At 43.3% G+C, this 24827-nt stretch overlaps 1 protein-coding gene across 3 annotated transcripts in view; it reads right to left on the reverse strand.

The window, feature by feature from the left end:
• Positions 1–504: 504 nt before the first annotated feature.
• The window catches only part of adamts10 (ADAM metallopeptidase with thrombospondin type 1 motif, 10), a 48821-nt gene continuing 24498 nt past the window's right edge, over positions 505–24827 (reverse strand). For all 3 annotated transcript variants that reach the window (XM_041934936.1, XM_041934937.1, XM_041934938.1), the window contains exons 12-26: positions 24679–24820; positions 23369–23476; positions 22851–22996; positions 21811–21874; positions 21501–21603; positions 17394–17527; positions 12958–13081; positions 9736–9816; positions 8722–8885; positions 8495–8621; positions 6635–6764; positions 5990–6194; positions 5009–5185; positions 4734–4899; positions 505–3759 (exon numbers count right to left, since the gene is read on the reverse strand). In XM_041934936.1, coding sequence (XP_041790870.1) covers positions 3650–3759; positions 4734–4899; positions 5009–5185; positions 5990–6194; positions 6635–6764; positions 8495–8621; positions 8722–8885; positions 9736–9816; positions 12958–13081; positions 17394–17527; positions 21501–21603; positions 21811–21874; positions 22851–22996; positions 23369–23476; positions 24679–24820 — 1981 coding nt within the window. In that variant the 3' untranslated portion in view covers positions 505–3649. The remainder of the gene's footprint in view (positions 3760–4733; positions 4900–5008; positions 5186–5989; positions 6195–6634; positions 6765–8494; positions 8622–8721; positions 8886–9735; positions 9817–12957; positions 13082–17393; positions 17528–21500; positions 21604–21810; positions 21875–22850; positions 22997–23368; positions 23477–24678; positions 24821–24827) is intronic.

Consider the following 24827-nt stretch of genomic DNA (forward strand, 5'->3'; position numbering starts at 1 on the left):
TATTTAATTATTTATTTATGTCCTTAATTGTTCTATTAATGTCTTAATACTGTTTCGAGTGTTTCTTTTCCTGGGTTGGCTCCTTGATTATTTTAGCCCATCAAGGAACTACAAAAGTGTCAGTATCACAAACTTCTGTTAGTTTTGTGTTTGCCTGAAGTGGGTACAAGAGAGTATAAAACTAAAATCCCTCTCTCACGCACACACACACACACAATCAACTGACCATCGCTTGTCCTCTGTCATGAGGCATGTCTCAGCCTCACTCAGACAATAAGTTATTGCTTCATGTTTTCCATGAGAGCTGTCACATCCAGAAATAGACGACCATCACTGATGATCTCAGCCTCCGTCTGGATGCTATTTTAGAACCAGCACAGCCAAACGTTTGTCGATGCAAACACCACACAGATGAAGGAGGCTTAAATGAACAGATCTCATTCCTTAAAATCAACAATGCACCATGTTTAATCAATTTAATATTTCCTTTTAAAAAGATGTACATGGGGGACATATGGATTCATCTTCTATAGTATTTAACAACATACAGTACATGTCATGTTATAATTAGCATGTGAAAAACAGAACAATTACCGGTACTGTCCCCTCTTATTTACTCAGATAAAACAGGCTCACTACTCAGTGTGAACCTTTATTATAGTCACGGGTAGATAAAGAGAAAAAAAAATGCAGGTAATCTTTCTTTGACATGTCTTCTGAAACAGTATGTGCAAATGAAAATGTTACAACGGGTATTTCCAACTATTCAGACCTGTAAAATTGCATGGATGAGTTAGCTGTACACATTGATGAAGAGTTTTTAAATTAAACATAGCAGATCTTTAGATTTTTTTTGAGACCCTATACATGATCTGGTGCACCCACAAGTTTTTGTTGTAATTTTAAAATATGTCAAGTTGTTCCCAAAACCCAAATGTTTGTTTAATGCCACCAAAATTGGTTATTTTTGTAATCTCCACGTTGCTCAGAGTGATCGGAAATGCCAATATGTTGTATAGTGGCCCTTAAGAAATTGTCACAATATTTGACATAATCCTAAATTCTGCCAAGTGAGTTGTATTATTGGCCCTTTAACCAAGTCAGAGAGTGTAAATTAAAAGCTTAAATTATGATAAAAATGAAAAAGAGGGCCCCTGGTGGCTGATGGGCCCGAGGCAGCTGCAGTCTTACACCTTAGCTCTGCAGACTAACATTATTACAAAAGGCTCAAATTGATTTCTGAATCATTAAAAGCACAATCGTTGTGATAACTCAGAAACAACGACAACAGTGAACTAATAGCACCAATCCAAACAAAAGCACCACAAGAAAAAGAAACAACAACACTGCAGCTAATTCCCATAAAGACATACTGTAGCTTCTTCTCTTTACAATGAAATTATGAGACATTTAGTGTTGCACAGAGCTGCTATCAGCAGTGATCAGTGTGAATGTTTGTGAGGAGTCCGGCCACAGCAGAGTTCAGAGCACAGTGGACGTCACAGCGATGGCGCAGCATTTCTAAAAGTGTCCTCTGCAGGATGGAGAAAGAGCTGAATTTGATTTTTCAGAAATAGTCAGTCAAAATCGACAATAAAATTAGCCCTACAACAAATTTGGGTCAGGTGATGTGCTCGTCACCATTTTTAAGAGGAAAAAAGCTGACGTGGGTTCACACCGGGAGCATCTGCCCAAACACCTGTGCGATAAGAAATCATTTAACTGCTGCCTGGCTGATCATTTTCAGGTTTGACTATTTTGATCAGTCAGCATAAAGCTATACACAGAGTGGTTCTTTAAAACAGCCACAATCAATACCAGTATATCAGAAGACAATGTGAAAATAATGTGACGATGTGAATGGAGTCGCTCGTTTTTGTCCACAGCAGGCAGCTATTTCAAAAACCCACTGTACACGAGCTGCTCAGCACCAAACAGCAGACAGAAACAGTTAGGGACTAACTGGTGAACGTAGTGGAGCATGTAGCAGCTAAGGAGCCACATTTTTGCCTCAGGAGGTGGTGGAGGCCAAAAGCAGAGCTATGAGAGAGTGAACGTGGGGCTTAGATTCGCCAGGCAGCCAGAAAAATGACTCCAAGTGAAAGCTAATGTTGCTCCGTAACTGCTGGACACCTAAATAAGCAACTGTTTGCTTACAAGTTTGCCATATCTACTTAAAAGGTGATATGTCAGTGTTTACAGCTTGTTTCCACTGCCCCCAAGTGGCCAAAGAAATTATCACACACAAGTTTAAATCCGCTCCAATTTATAAAAGTTTGTAGCAGAAATCGTTCCACAGCAGCCTGAATGGTGGTTTCAGACAGCCATGAATACATCACATCTGCGCCACAAAGAAATCCGATATTTTATGTGTATGTGTGTAAATCCATCCTCAGATTAGCACTCCTACTATAAAAACCTCCTTGAAAGCAGTGCGGTCAGAGGTCTTCACTCCTCCTTACTGGACCTGTTCCTGCTGGCAGAGCCGACACACTGCGTCTCACTGTGCTCTGAATTTCCACTCACAGTAAAAGTTACAAGCACTGTTGAATGAGTGGTAACATGTGGCAAAAGTAAACCAAAAAAAACAACAAAGAAATTAACAGCAAGGCCCCGCGCTGAGAGATTTTCAGATAACGACACTGAGCCGAGCTGTTAAAGGTTCTTTTTTGAAGACTTAATGCACGAGCTGCCACAGTCTGCAGCCACAACACAAAATAACATCCGATAATGTGAAAATGTCCTGGTGAGTCAGCACTGGCTTTCCTCGCATTACTAAGGCAGTGTCTCTGTGTGTCCTGTGCAGCATGAAGCACTGTTTTACTGTAGAGGTGATAACATTTAAGCGAAATAGCCAAAATGGCAAGACTATGGCGGGTTCACTGCAGTGAGACATTTATAGCTTCCACAGAGGCATCAAGTCAAATCACATCGAAACAAACAAAACATACACAAGTCCTCGTACTGCTGAAGCTTTGTGCAAATCAAACTCTGCTCATACTTCAGCTGGATAACAGCGAGGACTTGATGAATATGTTGATACGAAACAAAGCAATGGCATCAAACAACGTGGTCAAGTAACAACTATTAGATAACATAGAAATCTTTCATTTTATAGCATAAGATATTCCTTTTCATGGGCAAAGATATCTGGAAAATCAGTTTCTTTACAAAGTGGATTTTTAAATTCATAGCTAAACAAATACCGCCTGTTAACATACAGGTTTAAGAGAGTACTGCGACCAGCCCTGCGGCCAAAGTGAAATAATATATAGTAGCACCAAAATATTACAACAGAGGGATTGTTTCAAAAGACCGAGAGAGAAGGTTCATCCCAAAAGACGATGGAGGGAAGTTACTCTCTCCCTCTCTCTGTCTCTCTAGGTTTCAGCAGCCCTCCCTCCAGTGGAATGTATGACTCTGTTCGGCCCGGAGAGGCGTCTGGTTTGGATTCTGGCTGGAAAAAAGGTCCCTCTTAACAGTTACAGGACCAGGTGTCAGTCCGACAGCGGCCCAGGTAGAGCTCACACTCCTCTGACTGAGGAGTTGCGAGGGCTGCTGTTACAAGGCTCAGTGGGAGGGTTTTCAGGCTTACTGTGAGTGTGTGCAGGACCCAAAGATGGATACTGTGAGTTTCATGGTGTCCAGGTCAGTGTCCCTGGCAAGTCTTGCAGCACATTTGCCTGAAATAGGGCCGGCTGCAGAACTTGAACCTGAGCACCAGGGGGCAGTAGGCCACAGTGTTCACATCTTTACACTCTGCAGGGAAGACAAAGAAGAAACAGCTTCATCAATGCTTTAGAATGATACGTTTCAAAAGCACATCTTTTAGAGAAAGTGCAAGATGTCAATCAAAATACCAGGAATATCATCACTTCTATCCTTTTTCATTGTTCAAAGACTTTCACTACTATTTATGGAATGACATAAATCCTATGACATTATTCTGTGGTTTAATGAATGAATTAACTTCTTGACGCTTGAGAAAATCAGAGTTAAAAATATTCAAACACATCAATTTGTATTTAAACATTACAATGCTTGTTAATTACAACTGTAAAAAAAAAGGCTAACTGTTGCACAGATAACTGTCACAAGCTACACTGGCAGCTCAGACTTTCGTACTCACAACACTTTGAGTCTAGAGTTGAATATTTTCAAGTTAAATCTGATTTGAGAGATAATTATGGAATGTTTTCCCCTTGAGTACCTGACCTGCTTGCTTCACTCGTCAGAAGGACAGTTTATGAATATTTGGAGTCCATATCTTCGCTTTTCTAACTCCACAGTGGCTTCAGTACTATCAAGCGCTGTCCTTGGCTAGCCTTTGGCTCCTTTCCTGCATATTATTAAGCCTGACAATTTGAAACTTCTAGAATTGTGATCCGGGGTATATTTTTATTTAAATATTCATTTTATTTCATTTATTTGACTATTTTATCTGTCTAGTCCTTTTTTATCACAGGGTAAGCCTTTTCATTATTCTGGTCAGATGTGAGAAGTACATGTATACAGGCTGTCTAGACCAATGTTGTACTGAGCGCTGTTGATGTTGTATTATTGTTGTTATGTTAATATGTAAAAAAAAAACCTCAATAAACATATTTGAGAAAAAAAAAATCTGATTTGAGGACATCCAGTTTGTCATATTTTCCCAGAAAGCCTCAGTGCTTCAGAAATTGTTCTTTCTATGAAACACGAGAAGACGCCTTGAGAGAACTTTGACCTCTGACCTTCGGGGTTGTCTGTACTGATGGGCAGACTGAGGTCACATTTGCTCTTGCACTGCTGCATGGCTGCTGGCCGCTGATGTTCCAGACACTCATTGGACGGCTGGCCGGTGTGGGTCAGACACTGCACCGAACGCATCTCTTGACCCAGACCACACTTGGCAGAACACTAAGACACAGAGCATACAAATAATTCAACTGGGGATTGTATTTAAGTACAAAACAGACACTGATTTGTATGAAAATGTCTCACTACAACCATACACCAAAAGTCTTACCTCTCCCCAGGGACCCATCACCCACTGAGGGGGAGGGCAGCGCTGCAGGTTACAACGCACCCTAGAGGTGGGCCGGCCATGTTTGGGACACTTGGATTCTGGCAGCGTGTCACCGCTCTCCCCGCTCTTACACAAGACCACACGGTGCCTGTAGCCAGGACCACAGCTGGGCGTGCACTGCGGACAGAGCGGGAGATGAAGGAGGAGGGAGAAAAAAGGGAAAACATCAGGCAGGAGGGCAGGGAGATGGAGGCGATGGGAGGGTGCAGCAGGGGGTCACTGCGGTCATAAGCATGCAAAAAGAAATCTTCTTAATCCACTCAGCAGAGGGCAGCAGCTGTATAAGAAACAAGGTCAAGAGCCTGCTTAGTTCCTGTAAATCAGCTGGACATAATTCCTCTTCAGCGTGTGCCATCGCTACGTTACACAAGACGTCAGAGAAAAGTTGAACACTGCAGCACTTCTGACACCATTTAATTTGGTTTCAATTCAACCTGAACTGTGAGAAAAGAGTTGAGCTCCAAGAACACAGTAGGATATGAGAAGGAGTAGTTTTCAGACCGGTTGCAGTTAAAGAACACAGGAAAAAAGTCAAGTGTTTCTAACATGTCTGCACAGCTACAAAGACAAACGACACCCTTCATCTCCCGCAGACTGCTAAAACTAACAGTCAGAAATAAAAATAGGTCAGAGAATTCCCCCATGACAAGTGTAACGATATGTATTCATGACTGCAACATGTTCAGTGTGATGTATTTGTCTGCTCCGTGCCTCTGTTGTGCATTTCATGGTTTAGGTACTCTTGCTTTCTCCTGGCAGATGTTTGGGTTTCTTCGGTTCAAATGGAAAATAAACTATTGCTTCATCTGAGAGGAATTCTGCAGAAAACTCAAGTATTGGTTGAATTTCAGCCATGAATTGACTAAAAAACCCTGCAGGAGTGCATGCAGACCACATGCATGACGGGAGACGTCTGCTTACCTCTGACCAGTCCAGGGCCAGCCACTCAGGGGGGCAGCTGTGGTTGCTGCAGGGCTCAGTGAGAGAGGGGCGCAGGGGGGTGCACGCTGAGTCGTCGAGGACCTTCTCTTCTGTCCCAGATATCCTCCTTTTACATAACACCTCCCGTGTCCGCAGGCCGCCGTTACAGCTGCGGCTGCACTCCGACCACTCTCCTGTCCACCAGCTAGGGGCAGAGAGGAGCCCTTAGTTTGTTTTTAACTTCCTCATGTGCATCGGAAAATATGTGATAATACTGCACAAACAGGAACCCCAGGTAGGAAGAGTAGGGTACATACACACAAAACCCAACCAAAAAAACATAAAACGAGTAAGCACAGTGCACACATAGACAGCATTACAATACACACACATAAAAAAATACATGCACAAAAAGTAAATAAGACTTAATAAAGCCTACAGAAACATGAATTATACAGCATGTACAGGAGCTCTGACATGAAATGCCTTAAAACCTCCCAGAAATAAGATTTAAAAAATCTTTCTATACTTATTACGATCAAGGTGTGATTGTAGAATGAAACTACAACAACAAAGGAATAAAATCATGACGCTATACATTTGTATTCCACAGAAAGAAATTTGTATCTACAACAGCCGAGTCACCTTGGGGAGCACGGCTCAGTATTGCAGGATCTTCTCTTCTCTTTGGGTTTGTTCCTCTTGTCACAGAAGTGGTTGTAGACGACTGAATGATCTGTTTGCTTCCTGCACACCACCTGCTGGATCTGCACACCTGACCGCAGGTGAGACGGCATGAGCAAAACGAGCAGAAGGGCATGTTATTTGTTTTGAACTCTGTGACGTGGAACTTGCCACGCTGCTGAGATTAATTATGTGGGTAATTTTCAAATAATTCCACTTCTCCATTTACAAAAACTCAACATGTGTCTGTTCCCACATGTGACCAATCCTCCTCTGGTGAATGTTTAAAACATTTTTTTTTTGCGATTTGCTGGCAGCAAAAATAAAGGCGTATCCCCCAAATGAGCTGCAAAATGTTCTGTAATAAGCATCAAAAATCCCATCAAGGGAGAAATACAAAGTCTGATATTTAGTTATTTAATTGTCATCTATTTCATCAGTTTATCTGACAGGAACACTGTTCACCGGATCAACAGAAATAAAGTACTGTACATGAGCCAGTGTTGACCAAAGAGGCTACTTTTCATCTTGTGTCTCAAGTGGCATGCATGTTATAAAATCTATATACACAACATAAGAAATATGCACAGAATAGCATGCATGTCAGTAGTCAGTTGGCTTATGTGTCCAAAATGGTTTGTTATGGCATCCTAAGTGCTGTGTAGTGTTACAGACAGGGTTGCTTTGGTGGTGATTTAAAATCATTTACAACAAGATGACAACACTTTACTTCGGGCTGCAGCGAAACATTGACAAAAATCAAAGCTAATAAGCCTCACACTTATAAAAAAACTTTGACTAGGACTCCTACTTTTCAAAATGAGATGCATGAAATCAATTCAGGAAAAACAAATTCACAACAAAAGTACCCTAATTTGAAAGAAATTGCCACTACCTCGCTTAATGTTCACCCTCCACGCTCCACTACACGTAACTTCAAGGGGAAGAACTTATTTGTCAGAGGGGAAAATGAGCTCTTATCAGGTAAAGCAACACGGATCATTAACTCACAAAGGCCAGTGAGGAGAAGGCCTCAGAGGCTGTGAACGCCTCTGGCCTCAACACTCCAGTCCCATGGCTGGCCTGGGTCAGTGTTAGTCTACAGCAGGGATTTACACAGCGAGTTCTCATCGGCATCTGTGTGTTTGTACATCCATGTGAGAGAGACGCACAGGTCTACATAAGCTTGCTCTCATACTCTACTTACAGAAATGAAAAGGTGTTCTTTTGCTACACATATACAAAAACTGTGGAGGGTGTGGCCTCAAATACAGCAACTCATGACCAAATCATTATTCTAACCTTAAAGCAATAGTTCCACATTTTGAGCAGCTGGTTTGCTTAGCATAAAGACTGGAAACATGCAGAAGCTGGTTCAGTCCAAAGGTATCAAATTCACCTGCCACCTCTAAAGCTCCCTAATTAGCATGTTATATCTCGTTGGTTTTAAGCCATGCAAAAACATGTGTAAAAATGACAGGTTGTGGTTTATTAGGGGGTTATATGCCAGACTACTTCTTGGCTGGGTGAGGTGACCTCAAGGAGTCTTCTGAATAAGCAAATTTCCCAAAATGTTTAACTACTCCGTTCACAACCACATTTAAATGAATCAAATCTAACCTCAAGTAACTGACACTAATCTTCAAAACTGACCCAAATAGATGTTTTAGCAATTTAATCCGTACTCTTAAAGTCACATCTACTCCATGTGACACCATGACAACCATAACCCAACCACACATGGTTGGGAACAACACTTAAACCATCAGATTTTAGAAATAGAGTAGGCATGTAGTGGTGTGTGTATGTGTGTGTGCCTACCTCCAGCACAGAGGGCTGAGCAGCGAGACCAGGAGGTGTAGTGCCAGGCAAAGCCAGTCAGAGGATCCCTGTTCAGTGGGGGGTTGAAACGATAGTGGATCCCTGGGTTCTCCTCCCTCACCAGGACCTGAACGTACAAACAAGCAAACATTTAATGCCTGAAACCGACAAAACTTTTTTCTTGTTTGTTTAAGAAGAGCCATTCTGGGGTTTCTTTCTATTCGCACCATGACAATCAGGGTCATGTTTGTTGGTCCAAGAGCTTCAAGAGTTTCTGGTCCGTCAGTGGGCCGCCTGTAGTGGAAGGTGGTACCGGCAATATCGAACCTGCGCGGCGTGTCAATGGTCAGCTTCCCGTTGATAAAGTACTGGTCCCCTTTACTCTTCAGCACTGGGACACACAGAAGAAGGAGAAATATGTTGATGAGAGACAGTGCAGTAACATGAAGTAATAAATGCACTGATCAGAGGGAATTACAGCCAAATGCTGTAGCATTTCAGAGATAGTTCTATGAAGTACGGACACTGAAGGCAGGCAACTGTTATCCGGCATCTAAAGTCAAAAACAAAACATCCAACAGCTGCACAGCTATCTTAGTTACACATTACATCTTGTTAACGAGCACGCTAGTCAGCAATACATCCATGTATGTCAGCTTGATGTCATTTAGAGCTTTGAAACAATGCAACTTTGCTATTAGGACAGAACATCGCAGGTGCTGTGTGGAGCCAGAAGACCCAGCAGCTGCTGTTAGTCAAGCATTAGCTCTAATACACTAACTAACCGCTCATTCAACCACAACTTCTCCTTTGATGTTCCTAGAAATGTTAAATACAAACATATAATACTGCTTTGGAGTTAGCTGCATGCACCTCTGACGAGCTACGCTAACCGCTTCCGCATTCTTCCAGGGTTAAAGCTCAAGATGTGCACATGCAATGTTAGCATATTGGTAAGAACAGGAACCTAAAAGGCATTCAGCTATCATTATGCTATTAGTAACACCCGCTTTTCCTGCTATAACGAGTCAAAGGGTCTGAGGTGAAAAAGGCCTGTTGAATGCAGAGATGTTAAACTGAAACTATAAAAGACAGCGAAGTTGCCAAAACTATTCCAGGAGGGGCTAAGACATTCAGGCACATCTCATTGCTATAAAACTCACAAAAAGAAAACATGACTTTCTTTAACTATTTACTTTGACATGCAATTATATGAAACATCAACTTGAATACCATCTTACCAAGGTAGTTGAGGGAGATGTTGAGTTCCTGTATGTGGATAAACACTGATCCTTTAGGAATCCTGACCACCTCCTCATAACCTGAGACACACAATCACAAAGTCAAAAAATTAAAGCACGGTTAAGGAGGTTTGTTCACTGGGGGGGGTCGCGTGGGCGATGCATGAGTAGTGTTAAGCTCTGTCGGATGCCGATGGACTGAGCAGAGGCTTCAGATTCCAGCTGCATTCCTGGGCAGCCGGCCTCAGCTGCCCTGCTCGGCTCTTTGCTAGAGAGCGAGAGCTTTGCCAAGACCTGGCCTCCGCTCTCTTCTTCTTCCCTCTATTCCCTCCATCTGTTTTGGTCCCCATTCTTTTTATACTCATCTCACCTTCGCTTGGCCCCGCTCTGCTTTTCTCAGCTCTGCTCTGCTGTCCAGCCAGCGGGCCAGCCGCTGCAGCCCTGTAAATAACTTCAGCCTCACTAGAGGCAGAAGGAATAAAAGAATGAAGGAATGAAACAATTCCATCCAGCACTTTGACCACGAGAGGAAAGGAGAGGTTTGGCTCGTGACCTCTCCGTGGAGCTCTGAGAGGTGGGACTGACCCTGCTTTGGGTTTCTAGATGAAGGCGTGGAGGATTAGTGGGACTGAGTTTGAGGTTTTTGGCCACAGGCACAGACACAGAGAAGGAAAAGTGCGAGAAAAGTGTGTTCTTCTGTTAACAATCAAGGACCTGTGTGGTAAACAGACAGCGATGGAGCTGTAAACCCCCGGCCCCTGACACTTCAGTAACCCCTCACCGCCTACCAGAGCCACAGGCTGGACAGATGGAAAGAGACTTAAGGGGATATTATTGCTTCTAAGCTGAGAGCACAGACCAAGAATTAAGTAACACAGCAACTTCACTTTAATGGGATGTAAGAAACTCCATTGGTCAATCACGTATTTTTTTTCACTGTTTTAGTGTTAGTTCAATGGTTTGGCTTAGTGCCCGGCCATATTTAAATCACTTGAGCAGAGAGGAGAGGTTCTGGCTAAAGGCCTTAGGAGTTCAGAGAAATTAAAAGCTTGTTGCAGACATGACTGAGTGATTCTGACAGTCATAAATCTTTCTGTGCCCAGAATAAAGCTCCAATCCTGGCCCTGGAGTTGGACTTTACTTATATATGAGATGCTGCAGTTGTGACAAAGTAGCAAGTTGAGTTTAGACTTTTCTGACTTTTGACAGGTCAAGTATGTAGTTTAAACTCAAATGACCTCAGTTTACTTTGGGGAAATGTACGTGATATGACCAAAAGTATGCTGACACTAGTGTGTACATATCTTGAACCCTGACTTAACCCCATTTAACACCTCTGGAATGAATCGGAACACCAACTGAGAGCCAAGCCTTCGCTGTCCAACGTCAGAGCCCCACCTCACTAACCGCTTACCAGGCACTATCTCGTTGTATGACGGAAATTGCAGGACTGAGCATGTTTGGAGTCAGGAAATCTCGACCTCTACATTGTTTTTGACAATCCTTTTGAGTGGTCTCTTGCAGTTTCGCCAGCTTTATGGAAGTGCAATATAAAAATCACAGTAGCTTTAACAATAGCACTGACCATAGATACAATCCCCAGATCACACACGACGAACCACCTACACTTTGACTTCAGCCTTACTAACGGATTCTTTTGGCCAACGATAATGTCAGATATTTTGAGGGTAGTTGAGACTTCAGCTCGGGTTGACAGACTGGCCTGGTCACTGTGGTCCAGGATGCGGCTGCCTCTTTAGGGTGCGTCCCCTCCGAGGAATCCTGGAAGGGGGTGAGTGGTGTTGACAGTTGGGTGAGAAAGTCTGAAATTGGTGTTGTGGGGAGAAATATAACCCAGAATAGATCCAAAAGCAGCCGGACCTCAAGCCACACTGGTTGGACCTCAACTAAATCTGTCTGCCACGTGTCCCTGAGTGGCTGGTGGATAAATATATGTATGCATATACAGCGTACGGTACGTATATGTGCATATTTATTTGTGCTTCCTCACGCGCTAAGAGTTATTCCAGGAGTTTGTCTTTGTCTTCTTGGGGATCTTGGGTTGGCTCAGGTACCGTTGATGTTGTGTATCTGCATGTGATATTGAGCTCTTGAGTCACTGTATTTTTTCATTAACAAAGTGTTTAGGGTACTAGTGGAATCTTTATCAAAAGATGCGTGAACCTTAATCGACTGTATGGGTCCAAACAGGGTGTCAACCGGCCTCCCCTAAGTATTCCCTAGTATTTTATTCCTGCTTGGCCTTACAGCTGTGTTCAATCTTATTCACTCGACTGGCTTGGCTCTTGAGTGATTGAAATCATATTCCTCTGACAGGCATCTTTCTCGTCTAAATACGTACTTGCGGTGTACCTCAGGGGTCGGTTCTGGGCCCTCTTCTTTTCTCTATGTTTATGCTCCTCATGGTCAGCCAATTCATAGACATAATATGTTGTTTAATTTCTATGCAGACACCGTTATATCTTCCTATAAACCCTACACAAAGCTTATATTGATGGATAGATTAACCTGAATAATAAGGCCTTCCAGTAAGAATTCAAAGGACTGTGCAAGAATTCACTGACATAATATTAATAGATTTGTCCCCTGTGGTCATTAAAAAAAAACTGCTTGATGTAGACACAATGATGGATGGGAGTAGTGACTGTTACTGTCTGCAATGCCAACTTTAAATCTGGGCTGCATCAACTCTCAACTGTTGTATACACACCTCATTTGTCTCCAGCATTCACCAAAAATACCCGGAACAGCAGGTGCTGAAATAAATGATTGTCTTGCAGCAACGTGGAGCTTGTTGGCTTTATCACATAAATAACTGTAACAGTATGCTGCTGTGAACAGAGTTTGCATGTGAACAGACAATTATACGATACATTTGAATGTCTGGAGTATTCTAACTCACATTGCAAGGCAGCTTTCCAAGATACATTCACACTCCAGAGTATCAGAATCCAAACGTTGCATGTGCTCATTTGTGGGACAACAGAACAATTGTGTTGCATAACTTCTCGGGGTAAATGCCTCACGTTAACCTAATCTGATTCTCAAGAGAGCGACGACTGTTTCAAATCCACTTTAACCCACTCTTCCCGCTTGTCAATAAAATCAAGACAGACAAAATCTCAACTATATGTGCAGATGCAAGCCTCTCTGGCAGGAAATTAATGAGATGATCAGTGCTGATGTGTTTTAGTTGCGTACCTCCTTCGGGCAGCGAGTCATTAAAGAGTCCCTCCACAGACACGCAGCTGCTCCCGTCACCCCCGCAGAGCCGGCATCGGTCCTCGCGAACGTCCGAGCCGAGGATACGATCGCAGCCTACGTGCTGCGGGAAGGGAGAAACGAGTGAGCAGCAGGGTCACTCAGGGTGATGGGTGAAGGGGCACAGTCAGTCAGTAAGTTGAGAGGAGTCAGAGGCCAGCTGAGGGATTACCTCTAATCTTTTCCAGACCACTTTTCCAAAACACAGAAATATCAGATGGTAAATGCAGATGTGTTTTCTGATCCTGAGCAGACATAATGCTCTTAGGTTGCTAAACTCATAGCTGTCGACATAAATAAGTTTCATGATGAGCGAAGCAGGTGGTTTTACTCAAACTCTTAAACAGTGAACCAAACCTAAACAAAAGTGCAGTGAATGAATGGCAACTGCTCTCATTCTCATATATTTATATGACAGTTGCTTATTGTAGAGAGGGATAATGAGTCTTAAGTTTATTATTACTTTTACACTGATTAGATCACAGTTCAAAACTAAATCCAGAGCTGAAACTGTGATTCACCTCATGGTTATCTGGTGGCTTTACAGTGTTGATCGTGGTGAGTCACTGAAGTTTAAGATGATTTAGGCCCAAACTAATAGGAGGCCTCTTGTGTCTACATGCAGACAGTGTTTCCCACAGCTCACTGGGACCAATAACACAAATCAGAATGTCAGAAAATCTAAAACTGATGGCTGCGTTATCAGAAGTGAGAGATGACACACCTAAATACCTTAAATAACTTAACTTAAGTCTCCTCACAGGCTCTGTAGATGTCAGACATAAAGGGTAAATCTGTTCTTGTATTCGGAATATGGGTATTGGTAAAAATAATTTAGAAAAAGGTTTCTCCAATAAGTGGCAAGGATGCAAGGATTTGGATTTCTAACCGCTCCGAGGGCAGAGTAGAGGAAACTCAAGGCCTCCTGATTTTATAGAAAAACAACAGAAATGTATCAGCTAAAACTGTGATTAGGAGAGTAAACATGCACCCCAAGATGCTGAGCCAGACAAACCACAAAAGATTTGAAATACAAGATGTGCGACTTATTGTGCTTGCAAGGAACTCCAATCATTTTGAAAATAAGAGACCAACTGTAAGCGAATCCAAACTAACTACGACTTCCTGCACTGTTTCTTTTAAGAAAGTCTACTTCGTCTGCAACTGTCTCATCTTCAGAGTTTGAAATTTCTTCTGCTCTGTCCTCTACACTTTACTTTCACTGAGGTAGATTAGCAGGTGAAATGACTGTGAGAGAACAGCCTTCATCTGGATTTACTCTACTGCTTTCATGAAAGCACAGGTGCTGCTGATATTTTGTACACTCTGACTCAAAGCCACTGAGGCTTTTCAGCCTGTTTTTCTCAGTGACCCTCAGGCTGTATTCACTGAGGTCTACTTAGGGAGTTGTTATTTGCAACTATCAGTTTTGTGGGGAAAGGAGGTGAAGGAAACATAGCACATTTACCTCAGCATTAACAACCCTATCAACGATATCCACCTACACCTGTTCTGCCTGTCTCTCTCTCTCCCTCCACCGATAGTGGTGCTGCGTGTACTCCCATGAACATGTTTATTTTCTCTGTATTAAAGGATAACTTTTGTTTTTTACAACCTGGACTTTATTTGTAGCATTAAATACGGCCATTTAGACACCCAGACAACTTTGGTGGCATTTGGAGTCGTTTTGAAGAAATTAGCCCCAGAACAGCGGCGCGTATATCCGTATAATGCAAGTAATTGGGGCACCCGTGCGTAGCCTCTATAAACGCATAATCTGCAGCGAAACCGTTCATATTCCAATATTTTGTTATGATATGCTGGTACTGGGCTGCACGGTGGCTCGGTGGTAAGCAGCGTCGCCTCACAGCTAGAAGGTCCCCGGTTCGATCCCGCCTGGGGTCTTTCTGTGTGGAGTTTGCATGTACTCCCTGTGCAGCGTGGGTTTTTCACTGGGTTCTCCGGCTTCCTCCCACAGTCCAAAAACATGCTCAGGTTAACTGATAACTCTAAATTGTCCATAGGTGTGAATGAGTGGAGTGCGTGGTTGTTTGTCTGTATATGTAGCCCTGTGGTAGGCTGGCGACCTGCCCAGAGACGGCTGGGATAGGCTCCAGCCCCCTGTGGCCCTGCAAAGGATTCAGCGGTGTATAGATAATGGATGGATATGCTGGTACTATTCCCCTCTGAGCCCATGGTGGCATGTTATCAACATCCATCAACCGTCCATCGATGAACATTGTCCACAAGAACACCACCAGTTACCGTCTACTCGTGGACGCGCAGCCGTTTGTTGTTGTTTGGCCAGCTGTTCCTCTCTCTGCCTCCGCGTCCTCCTTTCAACGAACTCCTCGTCCGTGTACTCTGGCTCATCGTAAACAAAGTCATCGTCCACCACCTCAGAGTCGGAAAAATATTCATCCATTTTGTGAAAAATAACAGTCGCAAACTACAGCTAAACTAGCCGACCGCCGCAGAGTTAGCCGTGTTGTGGCTGGTTGCTCGCAGCGCACGGCGCTCAAAAATGATGTCATCCACTTCAGAAGTAGTTGTCTAGAGACACTGGATGTTGATAACATGCCACTACGGGCTCAGAGGGGAATAGCGCCAGCATATCATAACAAAATATTGGAATATGAACGAGTTTCGCTGCAGATTATGCGTTTATAGAGGCTACGCACGGGTGCCCCAATTACTCGCATTATACGGATATACGTGCCGCTCCTCTGGGGCTAAATTCTTCAAAACGACTCCAAATGCCATCAAAGTTGTCTGGGTGTCTAAATGATCGTATTTAATGCTACAAATAAAGTCCAGGTTGTAAAAAACAAAAGTTATTCTTTAATAATTAGAAATATGCTAAAGATTAGAATGTCATGATGCTCTTAGCGAACTCATAGAAGTCCCACCTCTGAACTTATGAGCTCCCCTTTACTGGCAGAGTGTGTCTGGAGGGCAGAACCAGGCGCAGTCCAGGAGCTGACAGCGTAATGAGCTGCAGTACCGTAAATCAGGCGCTGAATACACACAGACCGTGGCCGCAAACTCAGTGGAAACCGCAGGGCACATTAGCATAATGCATTTTCTTTGTAAATCTGGCCCTCTATGTTTTGTCCAACAGATCCGGGAAGAAGGGGTTCTGGCAGATGTGCCTTTCGTCTGCAGCGGCATGTTGTGTTCAATCGGACCATCTGTTCCCAGGTTCTTTTTCTACCTCCCACACTTCTTCTCTCCTCCCGTTTCTCCCCTCTCCTCACTGCGAGACCCAAACTTTGGAACTGAAGCCAGCGAACAATGGCTGCAAACAAGAGGCTCCTCAACAGTTTGTTTGGTTTGTGTGTACATAGAATATATGAGAGGTAAGATGAGAGAGCAGAAGGAGGGGGAGGAAGAGGCTCTGGGTGGATGAGAGGAATGGATGCAGAGTCAGAAAGGGAAAGAGAAAAAGAGCGAGAGATAATAAGACCGCAGTGAACGAAAGCCTGCCTGCAGCGCAGACAGACGAACAGCTGAGCTGGAGGGTCACTGAGTTCCTCCAGAAGTAACTGAGCAGTGTGCAGGGGGGAAAGAGAGGAGAGGTGGAGGAGAAGAGAACAGAGCGGGGATGTTGATAAACAAAATCCTCTTTTTGGATGAGCGCAGGGACTCCATCCTCCCTCACTGCCTCGGTCAACCGAACCTCTGAGACACTTAAAATAAAGAGGGATCATGGGGGGTAAGAGGCACGCGAGGGGGAGCTGAAAAATAAAATATTTTGGCGCTCTACAAAACTGCAGGCAACCACAAAACAACAAGCTGGATATCCTGAAGTTTTGAGTTTTTTTCCTTCGTCCTCACATCTTTTTTTCTCCCCCGTCCAAAGCTTAAAGAGATGCATCCAAAATAAACAAGAAGTACAATTAACAACAGACTGGGAATCAACAGCAACCACATAAGCTGCTTATTGTTACCATCAGAGATTTGCTTTTGTTTTTTTTGTCTACATCTTTTCACAAATGTGCCGTGTGGGTGTCAGAATGGGTTCCAGGGACCTGTTGGAGCTCCAGGTGGTCTCCACTTGAGCAAAACGAGCAGCAATTACATGTTTTGTTTTCATTAACAGCCGGGATTAAGGGAGAGTGTCGGTAATGGGAATCAAAGATCGCTGCCAAAGTTAAGACAATTTTTCAGTGGAGCAGCTGATCGTCAGTGTGTAAACTAAACAGTGGCAGCTGTCCAAAGTCTACAGAGCTAGAATAAACAACATTATCTCAGTCGAGGACAGTCTTGTGTTGATCTTCTATTCTGCTTCTTCACCTTAAACGTCTGACGGCTTGTATTTCAATCAAACACTTACATGGGCGCTTATAAACACATGCAGGAAGGTTTTATCTCACCTTACACTCTCCGGTCACACACACATCCAGAGAGTCGTCTCGGCATGGCGTGCCATCCACCACAGCTGGAGCACGCTCTGTGTAGAAGTTGTAGCCTTCTGCCAGGCAGTTGAGAGAACAGGGCTTCACCCCACCTGGACACACGTGCATGCACACGAGGGGCAGGGCATACGGTGTCAATAAACCACATCTGTCTACCTATTATAGCACATAAACATGGATAAAAACACATGCAAGCCTGTAACTACAGTATGCATGCACATGTGCTGTATGTCTGCACAAGTCTATACACATATATACTTACACACACACACACAAATGATAAATGTTAAATAGAATACATTTTTCAAGATTTTCAAGACAGATGGCATGAACAAGGTCCCTCACAAAAACATTTTATTCTATTCAGTTTTCTATCATGCTGATTTTACTGAAGTTTGAGGAAAACAGCAAACATTATGATACCATAAAAGGTCCAAAACAGCTACTAAACAGACCGGGAGTTGAGACTATTTTGTCGATTTTGTTTTCCAAGGTCATGATTCAACATCAACAAAAAAATGTAAATTTCAACAGCTGCATTTGAATAATAACTTGCACATTCCATCTGCTAATGAAGGTCATGTTATATGATTGAAAAGTCCAGAGCAGCTGCTAAATCGAGCTTGAGGTGAGAATGTTTTAGCAGCAATAAAACATCAGTCTGTGGGCTTTGCTTCTCCAGTGCCTCATCTTCCCAGTTTACAAAAGCTCTGATCGGAATGAGGAAGGATGATCCTTACTCACTGAGTGTTGTGGGAAAAAAGCTAAAGATGCTTTTGAGAAATTTCTTCAAGAACTGAAATTTTATTAGCTTACTAGTTTCTGGCCGTTATTCTGCAGTCTGAGCTAATGGAAATATCCCAAACTGTGCAGAATTTGAATGTGGGCTAATGAAATAGTCACTGAGACAGCAGCCAAACCTCCTGCAGGGCAGCCGCCCAAAAACTGAATTCCTACACCGAGCCACGGGTTCACGAGCAGCTCTCAACGTCATGCTGGGTCTTTAATTTGATTTGTACGCCTTTTTGAACAATTGACTGGAGAATGAAGGCCAATGACACCGGACATGAAACCCGCTCTAAATATCAGCGTCACAATAAAGACGACAATGAGGTCAAATCTTTTTTCAGTATAGATTTCAACATTGCAACACAGCCTACTGTTCCATGAGGCACGTGATAAAAAGGGGTGTGGTCAGACTGACACGTGGGACTCTTATGTCTTTCGTTCTGCTGAGCGCATCACATCCTTGTGACGGCTGCAGAGAGAAAGGCAGGATGAGAGAGAAGCGTCTGCAGGGGGGTCGGAAATGTTCTTCAGGGCTGACAACCAGCGAACTACCAGCTGAATGTGATTAGGTCCCCGCTTCCGAATACACACACAGACAAAACCACTGAATACTATGTGAATGCAAACATGCATATTCACAGACAGAGCTCTGAGAACGCGTATATCAAGACACTGATATTTTTATTTATTGATTTTTTGACATTTCTGCTTTAGAATTGATAGTGACAGCTGGAGAGAGACAGAGAAGGCAGGGCAGAGAGAGAGGAGGTGACGGTAAAGGGCCCGGGCTGCAGCTGTGGTAAGGACTCTGCCTTCATACATGGTACACGCTCTACCAGGTGAGCTTCTGGGGTGCCGCCATATATTACACATACCGATAACACAAAGATTAATTCTAAAACTGGAACAAAGCACTTTATCGAAATTAATTATGACAGATTTCTCGAAAAATACGATTTTTCGATTTATTCACTCACATTAACGCTGCTCTGCAGTCAAAGTTAAGATGAATTTAGGGCTGCGACTAACGAACATCTTCTTTATCACTTAATCTGATGATAATTGTTACATGTTAAATGAACAGAAAGATGAGATGCTAGTGCAACCATCAAGATCATCCCATCAAAATTTACCTAAACTCAAATAACTTTTAATTGATTATCACAACAGGTGCTTGTTACTTTCCTGACAATTAATGGACTAATCGCTTGAGTTCTATATAGGTAAATGCATGTGTGTTCAGTATTCAGTATCAGTCTCCACCGCTGCGATGTAAGTAATGATGTCAGTGATCTGTAAATATGCAGTGACAAAGTTCATTAACATACATACACACACACACACACACACACCTACAGTACATGTCGACACTAGAAACTAAACACATGCAGTTAACTATGATATTCACCTGCATGACTGTTCCATTTTTAGCCTCTCTATTTCTGTTTTCTCTGTATTCACTGCCCTGACACACACACACGAGCATGCGCCTGCACACACACACACACGCACGTTTGTGTCATTATCCCCATGGGGACACTTTATTGACATTGCATTCTCTAACCCTTAACCCTAAATTTAACTTAATTCTAATCCTAACTCTAAACCTAAAACCAAGTCTTCAAAGGCCCTCAAAAAGTAGCCTGGACCAGGTCCCCACAGCGACAGGAGGTCCCCATGGATTACTGTGCAGTCAGTTTAGATTCCCCACCAGGATATAAAAAGAAACACACACACACACACACACAGTTGCTAGAGGTCCTCTCCAAGTGGTATATATCCTTCACTCATCTGCGCAGCTCGCCAACAGCTCCACTATTTGAGTGGCTGTTGACATCAGTCTGGGCTGTGTTTGTTTGTGCTGGCAGCACTGAAGCAGGTACAATATGTACTGGGAAGGACAGAAAGAGACAGACAGAGAGTGAGAGAGAGAGACAGAGTATGCACTGGCACGGCCTGCAGACGATAAAGTGGTCAGACCACGGAAAACTACAATTCCCATGGTGCCTAGCATTGGCGGGGCAATCGTGGCTTTGAGCTGGCTGTGTGTGTGTATCATAACTCGCAGGGTGTGTTGTATGGTGTGTGAAGGTTGAATGTGAAGGCTGTTGGACTGAGAACAGCAATGCGGAGCAACCTTTTTGAAAAAAAAAGCAGCTTATACGACAGACCTTTTTTAATGAACTGTCCTTGGCTGCCTGAGCTGAGAGAGAAAGGCTGCCTCTGTTCTCAGTATCAGATTGCATAATGGTGAACTAAATAAAGTGAGACAAGGAGAGACATTTATAGAGGCCGGAGGAGCAGAGAAGACCAAGAAAAAGAGCAAGAAGAAGAAAACAAAGGTGTCTGCCCAGACTTGGAGGGTAAACGTGAAAGGAGCAGCACTGAAATGAGAATTTGAGGAGAGTGAGAGGGCTGCAGAGGACAGGGAAGGGGCTGGGCGGTGTGATCTGGCCTTAACATAGGGCAGAGTCTGTGGCACTGCTCCTATTTTAACAGCTGCAAGGGATTTCCATTGTAAAATCAGCTGACTTGATGAAAGGAGCACTTGTTGCCTGAAGTTGGATTTGGCTGGCCAGCCATCTCTGTAAGCCATTATGTTTTTGGAGCACTAGATTAAAGGCAGTTATGTCGTTGAAACTATTTATCTTTCACGTCCAGTGTAGTGCTCATCAGGAGCGAGGAATTCTCGCAAGGAATTATGGGATGCATGGCTCTCTGCAGCCAGCATCTGTGGGCCAGACAGGAGGGAGCCTGCAGCTTCAATTCACTTTCTCCTGTCTCTACCTGTCTCTGCACACACACACACACAGACACACACAACTACTCTTTTCCTCCTGACTTGTGTTCATCTCCTGTTATCAACTCTTAGCATCTTCCTCATTCCTTATTAAAAACAAACAGCTACAGTAAATACCAAAATGGCCATGCAGCATGCAGCATGTAAGATGGTCATGTGTTTACACCCTATTATGTATGTTATAATCCCCACGACCCCACACAGGATGAGTGGAGATACAGATAATGGATGGATGAATGGATGGATGGATATTTTCAATGTGACTTTTTAGTGACTATACACTAAAAACTGTTAAAGGTGTCGATAGAGCTGTGACTGTACAACCAACGCAATGAGCTGAAAGACACTAAATCGCTCCATAGTGCTGAGGGCATATTGGGTCATAAATCTCTGTGACGATAGAATCACACACACATGCACAAACACACACACACACGCATGCACACACCCCACACAGAGATCGGTTACTTGCTCACCTCCTCTGTATGGCTTCCAGGTGTAAAACTTTCCCCGGAAAGGAACACTGTCAAAATCAGAGCACTGAATCTCCCGGAAATCCCGAGACCCTGCAGGGCACTCCTGTAACACACACACACGCGCACACACACACACACACACACACACACACACACACACACACACACACACCACAAACACATGCAAGCCGAGTCCCATTCAATGACCACAAACAAAACACAGAAAATCAAATAATATTCAGAATTTTGATTACACTATATTGACCAATCAATCATAATGGCGAAGACGATGAAGAGCAGCAATACTCACATCAATATTGCAGGACCTGAAGCGCTTTCTCTCCCCCAGACAATACTTTCCACCAATGGTTGGCCTGTAACCAAACACAGAGAGAATCGGGCCAGTCAGTCACATCTGAGTACAATTTAACAAGATCTGACCTCTCTGCGTTGCCTGCCTTCATCAGTGTGTTTTCAATCTCGCTGTCTGCCTTGTCACTGTCTTTTATTGCTTTATTGACTTTCGCAGACCATCACGACAACACCTCCACATAAAAACAAAAATTATAAGCTGAGAAGGAAGCCAGAGCCAGCCTCCATCAAATGGCTGCCTCTTTCAAGAAATTCAAACAGAACGGAGCCAAAGCAAATATGCAAACGATGCTAAGAAATGATACGAAAGAACGCCGTTGGCCTCACATTCGGGTCAATTCATTCTCAGTTTAATCAGTTCAAGATGAGGGATCTGGTGACTGTGATTCAAAAGCAAGTCTGCGAGTCGTACGGTGATGATTCAGACTCTCTCTCAGTTATTTCTAATAAAAATAAAAACGGTGGCACTGCTGCCACGAGAAGATCCGGGACATAAATCTGAGCCCTGGTGCTTTTCTGCATCGAGGCTGCATGTTCTTCCTCTCTTTGTGTGAGTGTTTGCTGAGTGCTCCAGTTTCCTCCCATAGGTAAAACTGATCAGCAGCTTTTTTGGGTTCCAACCACCTAACTTTGATGATGTTTTTTAAAGTTCAGCTGAAGCTAATGTGATGTTTCATTGTGTGATTTAGCCACACTAGATGGCTATCCTATTAACGTTTCCTTTCTAAACTGTGGTTTAATGGCACTTCCTGTAAGTGCACGTTCAATAGGTTATTTTCCAGGACATATAACAAACCTACACATGACTACAAGACTCCTGATGCCTCATATTAACTTCAGCTGCACTTTATAAGGCCTTTTTTTGGCACAATGCTACAACTGTAATCTATTCTAGGTAGCTAACTGGAAAGAAACCAGCTGCCTAATTTAAGTGTAAGAGTGATGCATGGTTCAGCCTGGTCCCAGTTAGACACAAACCTGGGGCTGTCACAGTGTCTGATAGAAGAGGACACTCCTCCACCACAGGTCCTGCTGCACTCCTCCCAGGGTGACCACAGACCCCAGCCTCCGTCCACGCCCTCCGGACGAGTCCCGTACGCCACACACACCCTCTTGTAGCACCACTTTGGCACAAACGCACATACGTATGATTACACACATGCTCAGATACATAGACTTTACACATGAACAATGACAGCATTTGATCAGACAAACAGGTCAAAGCACAAATACAAGATATCCTACAAGCCTGAGATCTATTCTACAAAGACTTTTATGAGAAAACATGTTACCAACAAAACAACAGCCAGGATGAGTCAGTGTGAGCACATGTGCCTTTTGAATTCTTGTAATAAGCAGGAAAACCAGTCCCAGATGAACAGCATCACTCCACCCGCACCAGCCACATTTAGCCTCTCTTTTGTGGAACCATTTCCCACATTATGACCCAACTTCAAAGAGAAAAATGTAAGAAAAAGATGAATTTCTGTAATTACCCCTTTCTCTATGGTGTTTGTCTGACAGATGGTTCCCTCTGCAGCCGGGATGCTGCTGGTGATGCAACGGTTGCTCTTGCTCATGCACCAAAGTTCACTGCAGACTTCCTGTGTGAGTGAAAGGACAACAGAAACATAAGAGAGAAAAGAAAAAGAGTGAGAAAACCTTAAACATTAAGACACACCATCAGAAACCCAGTTGTTCACCCTCTCTGCTCCCACTACAGTGATGCCTATAACACACGGTGATTATGCTGTATTGTGTAGATATGTTCTGACCACATACTATCATGAACAATGAGTACATAAAGCAGGATTCTGCTCCAGATGTCCATTTGCTCTGAACCTGGCCCCATAAAAGCTGGCCATGCAGTAAAGTGGATGCTATTCAGCAAAGGTATTGCAAGATGCTTCCCGTAGTTGGTGGTCGCAGTTTTTAAGACCAACATCGTTAGTCCTATCTACTGATCGTTTTTAGACAAATACAAAAAAGCAAAAGGTACTTAGTTGAAAATGGAAGACATTTTTCAATGACCTTCAACATTTCTCTCTATTGAGAAAAATTAAGTATTAAAAAAAAAAAAAAAATTTCTACAATATGTGGTCCATTTGGATCTGCATGATTTTTAATATGAAAAACAAAAGTGTCTTGGAGGAGGCTGTCATTGGTGGAGGTTAAGACAATTTAAGACTTAATACTCTCTCTCTCTCCATGAAAAGGCATGAGATGATATGACCTGGTCATCCCAGAGAGACACGGCCATGCTGCTCACTATTCCTTCGTATTTAAGGTCATTGTGGGCGATACTGTCACTCTGTCGCTCGGTTGGTCGGCCAGTCCACCACTTTGTTCCAGACTGAAATAACTGAGAAACTATTGGATGGATTTGCATACAATTCTGACATGCATGGTTCCAGGAGGGTGAATCTTACCGACTATGACCTGCTGACTTTGAACTGAGGTTCACATTTGTGGTTTTACGTAAGATGTCTCAAAAACTACTGGATGGATTTCAATGGCATTTTGTAGGGCGAATTCATGTCCCTCTCAGTATAATTCTAATTTGTCCAATGCTTTGGTTTCTGACCAAATACCTCCAGAACTAAAGACATTTTCATCAGCCACAGCTGCACGGTTAGCACATTAACACGCTAAACTAAAATGATGATTATAATCAACTTTATACCTTCATTATATCATGTTAACACAGCCATCTGAGAGCATCTGTGAGAACAACCATTGATGAGAAGAGAGGACAGGTCAGCTGACGGATGAATGAAACGTGGTAAAACGTAGACAGATCACTCACAGCATATTTACATTGTCGCGACCTGACACCATACTGGAAGCGGCACTGTTCGTCTGCGTCGTAGGCCTGACCCGGTGCTGTGGTGGGGTACACAAACTCCTGTTTGGGGGGGACGTTGTTCAGACAGGAGCCCATACCTGAGCTAAAGC

The sequence above is a fragment of the Chelmon rostratus genome, chromosome 4, assembly GCF_017976325.1.
Source record: "Chelmon rostratus isolate fCheRos1 chromosome 4, fCheRos1.pri, whole genome shotgun sequence".
Classification (NCBI taxonomy): Eukaryota; Metazoa; Chordata; class Actinopteri; order Chaetodontiformes; family Chaetodontidae; genus Chelmon; species Chelmon rostratus.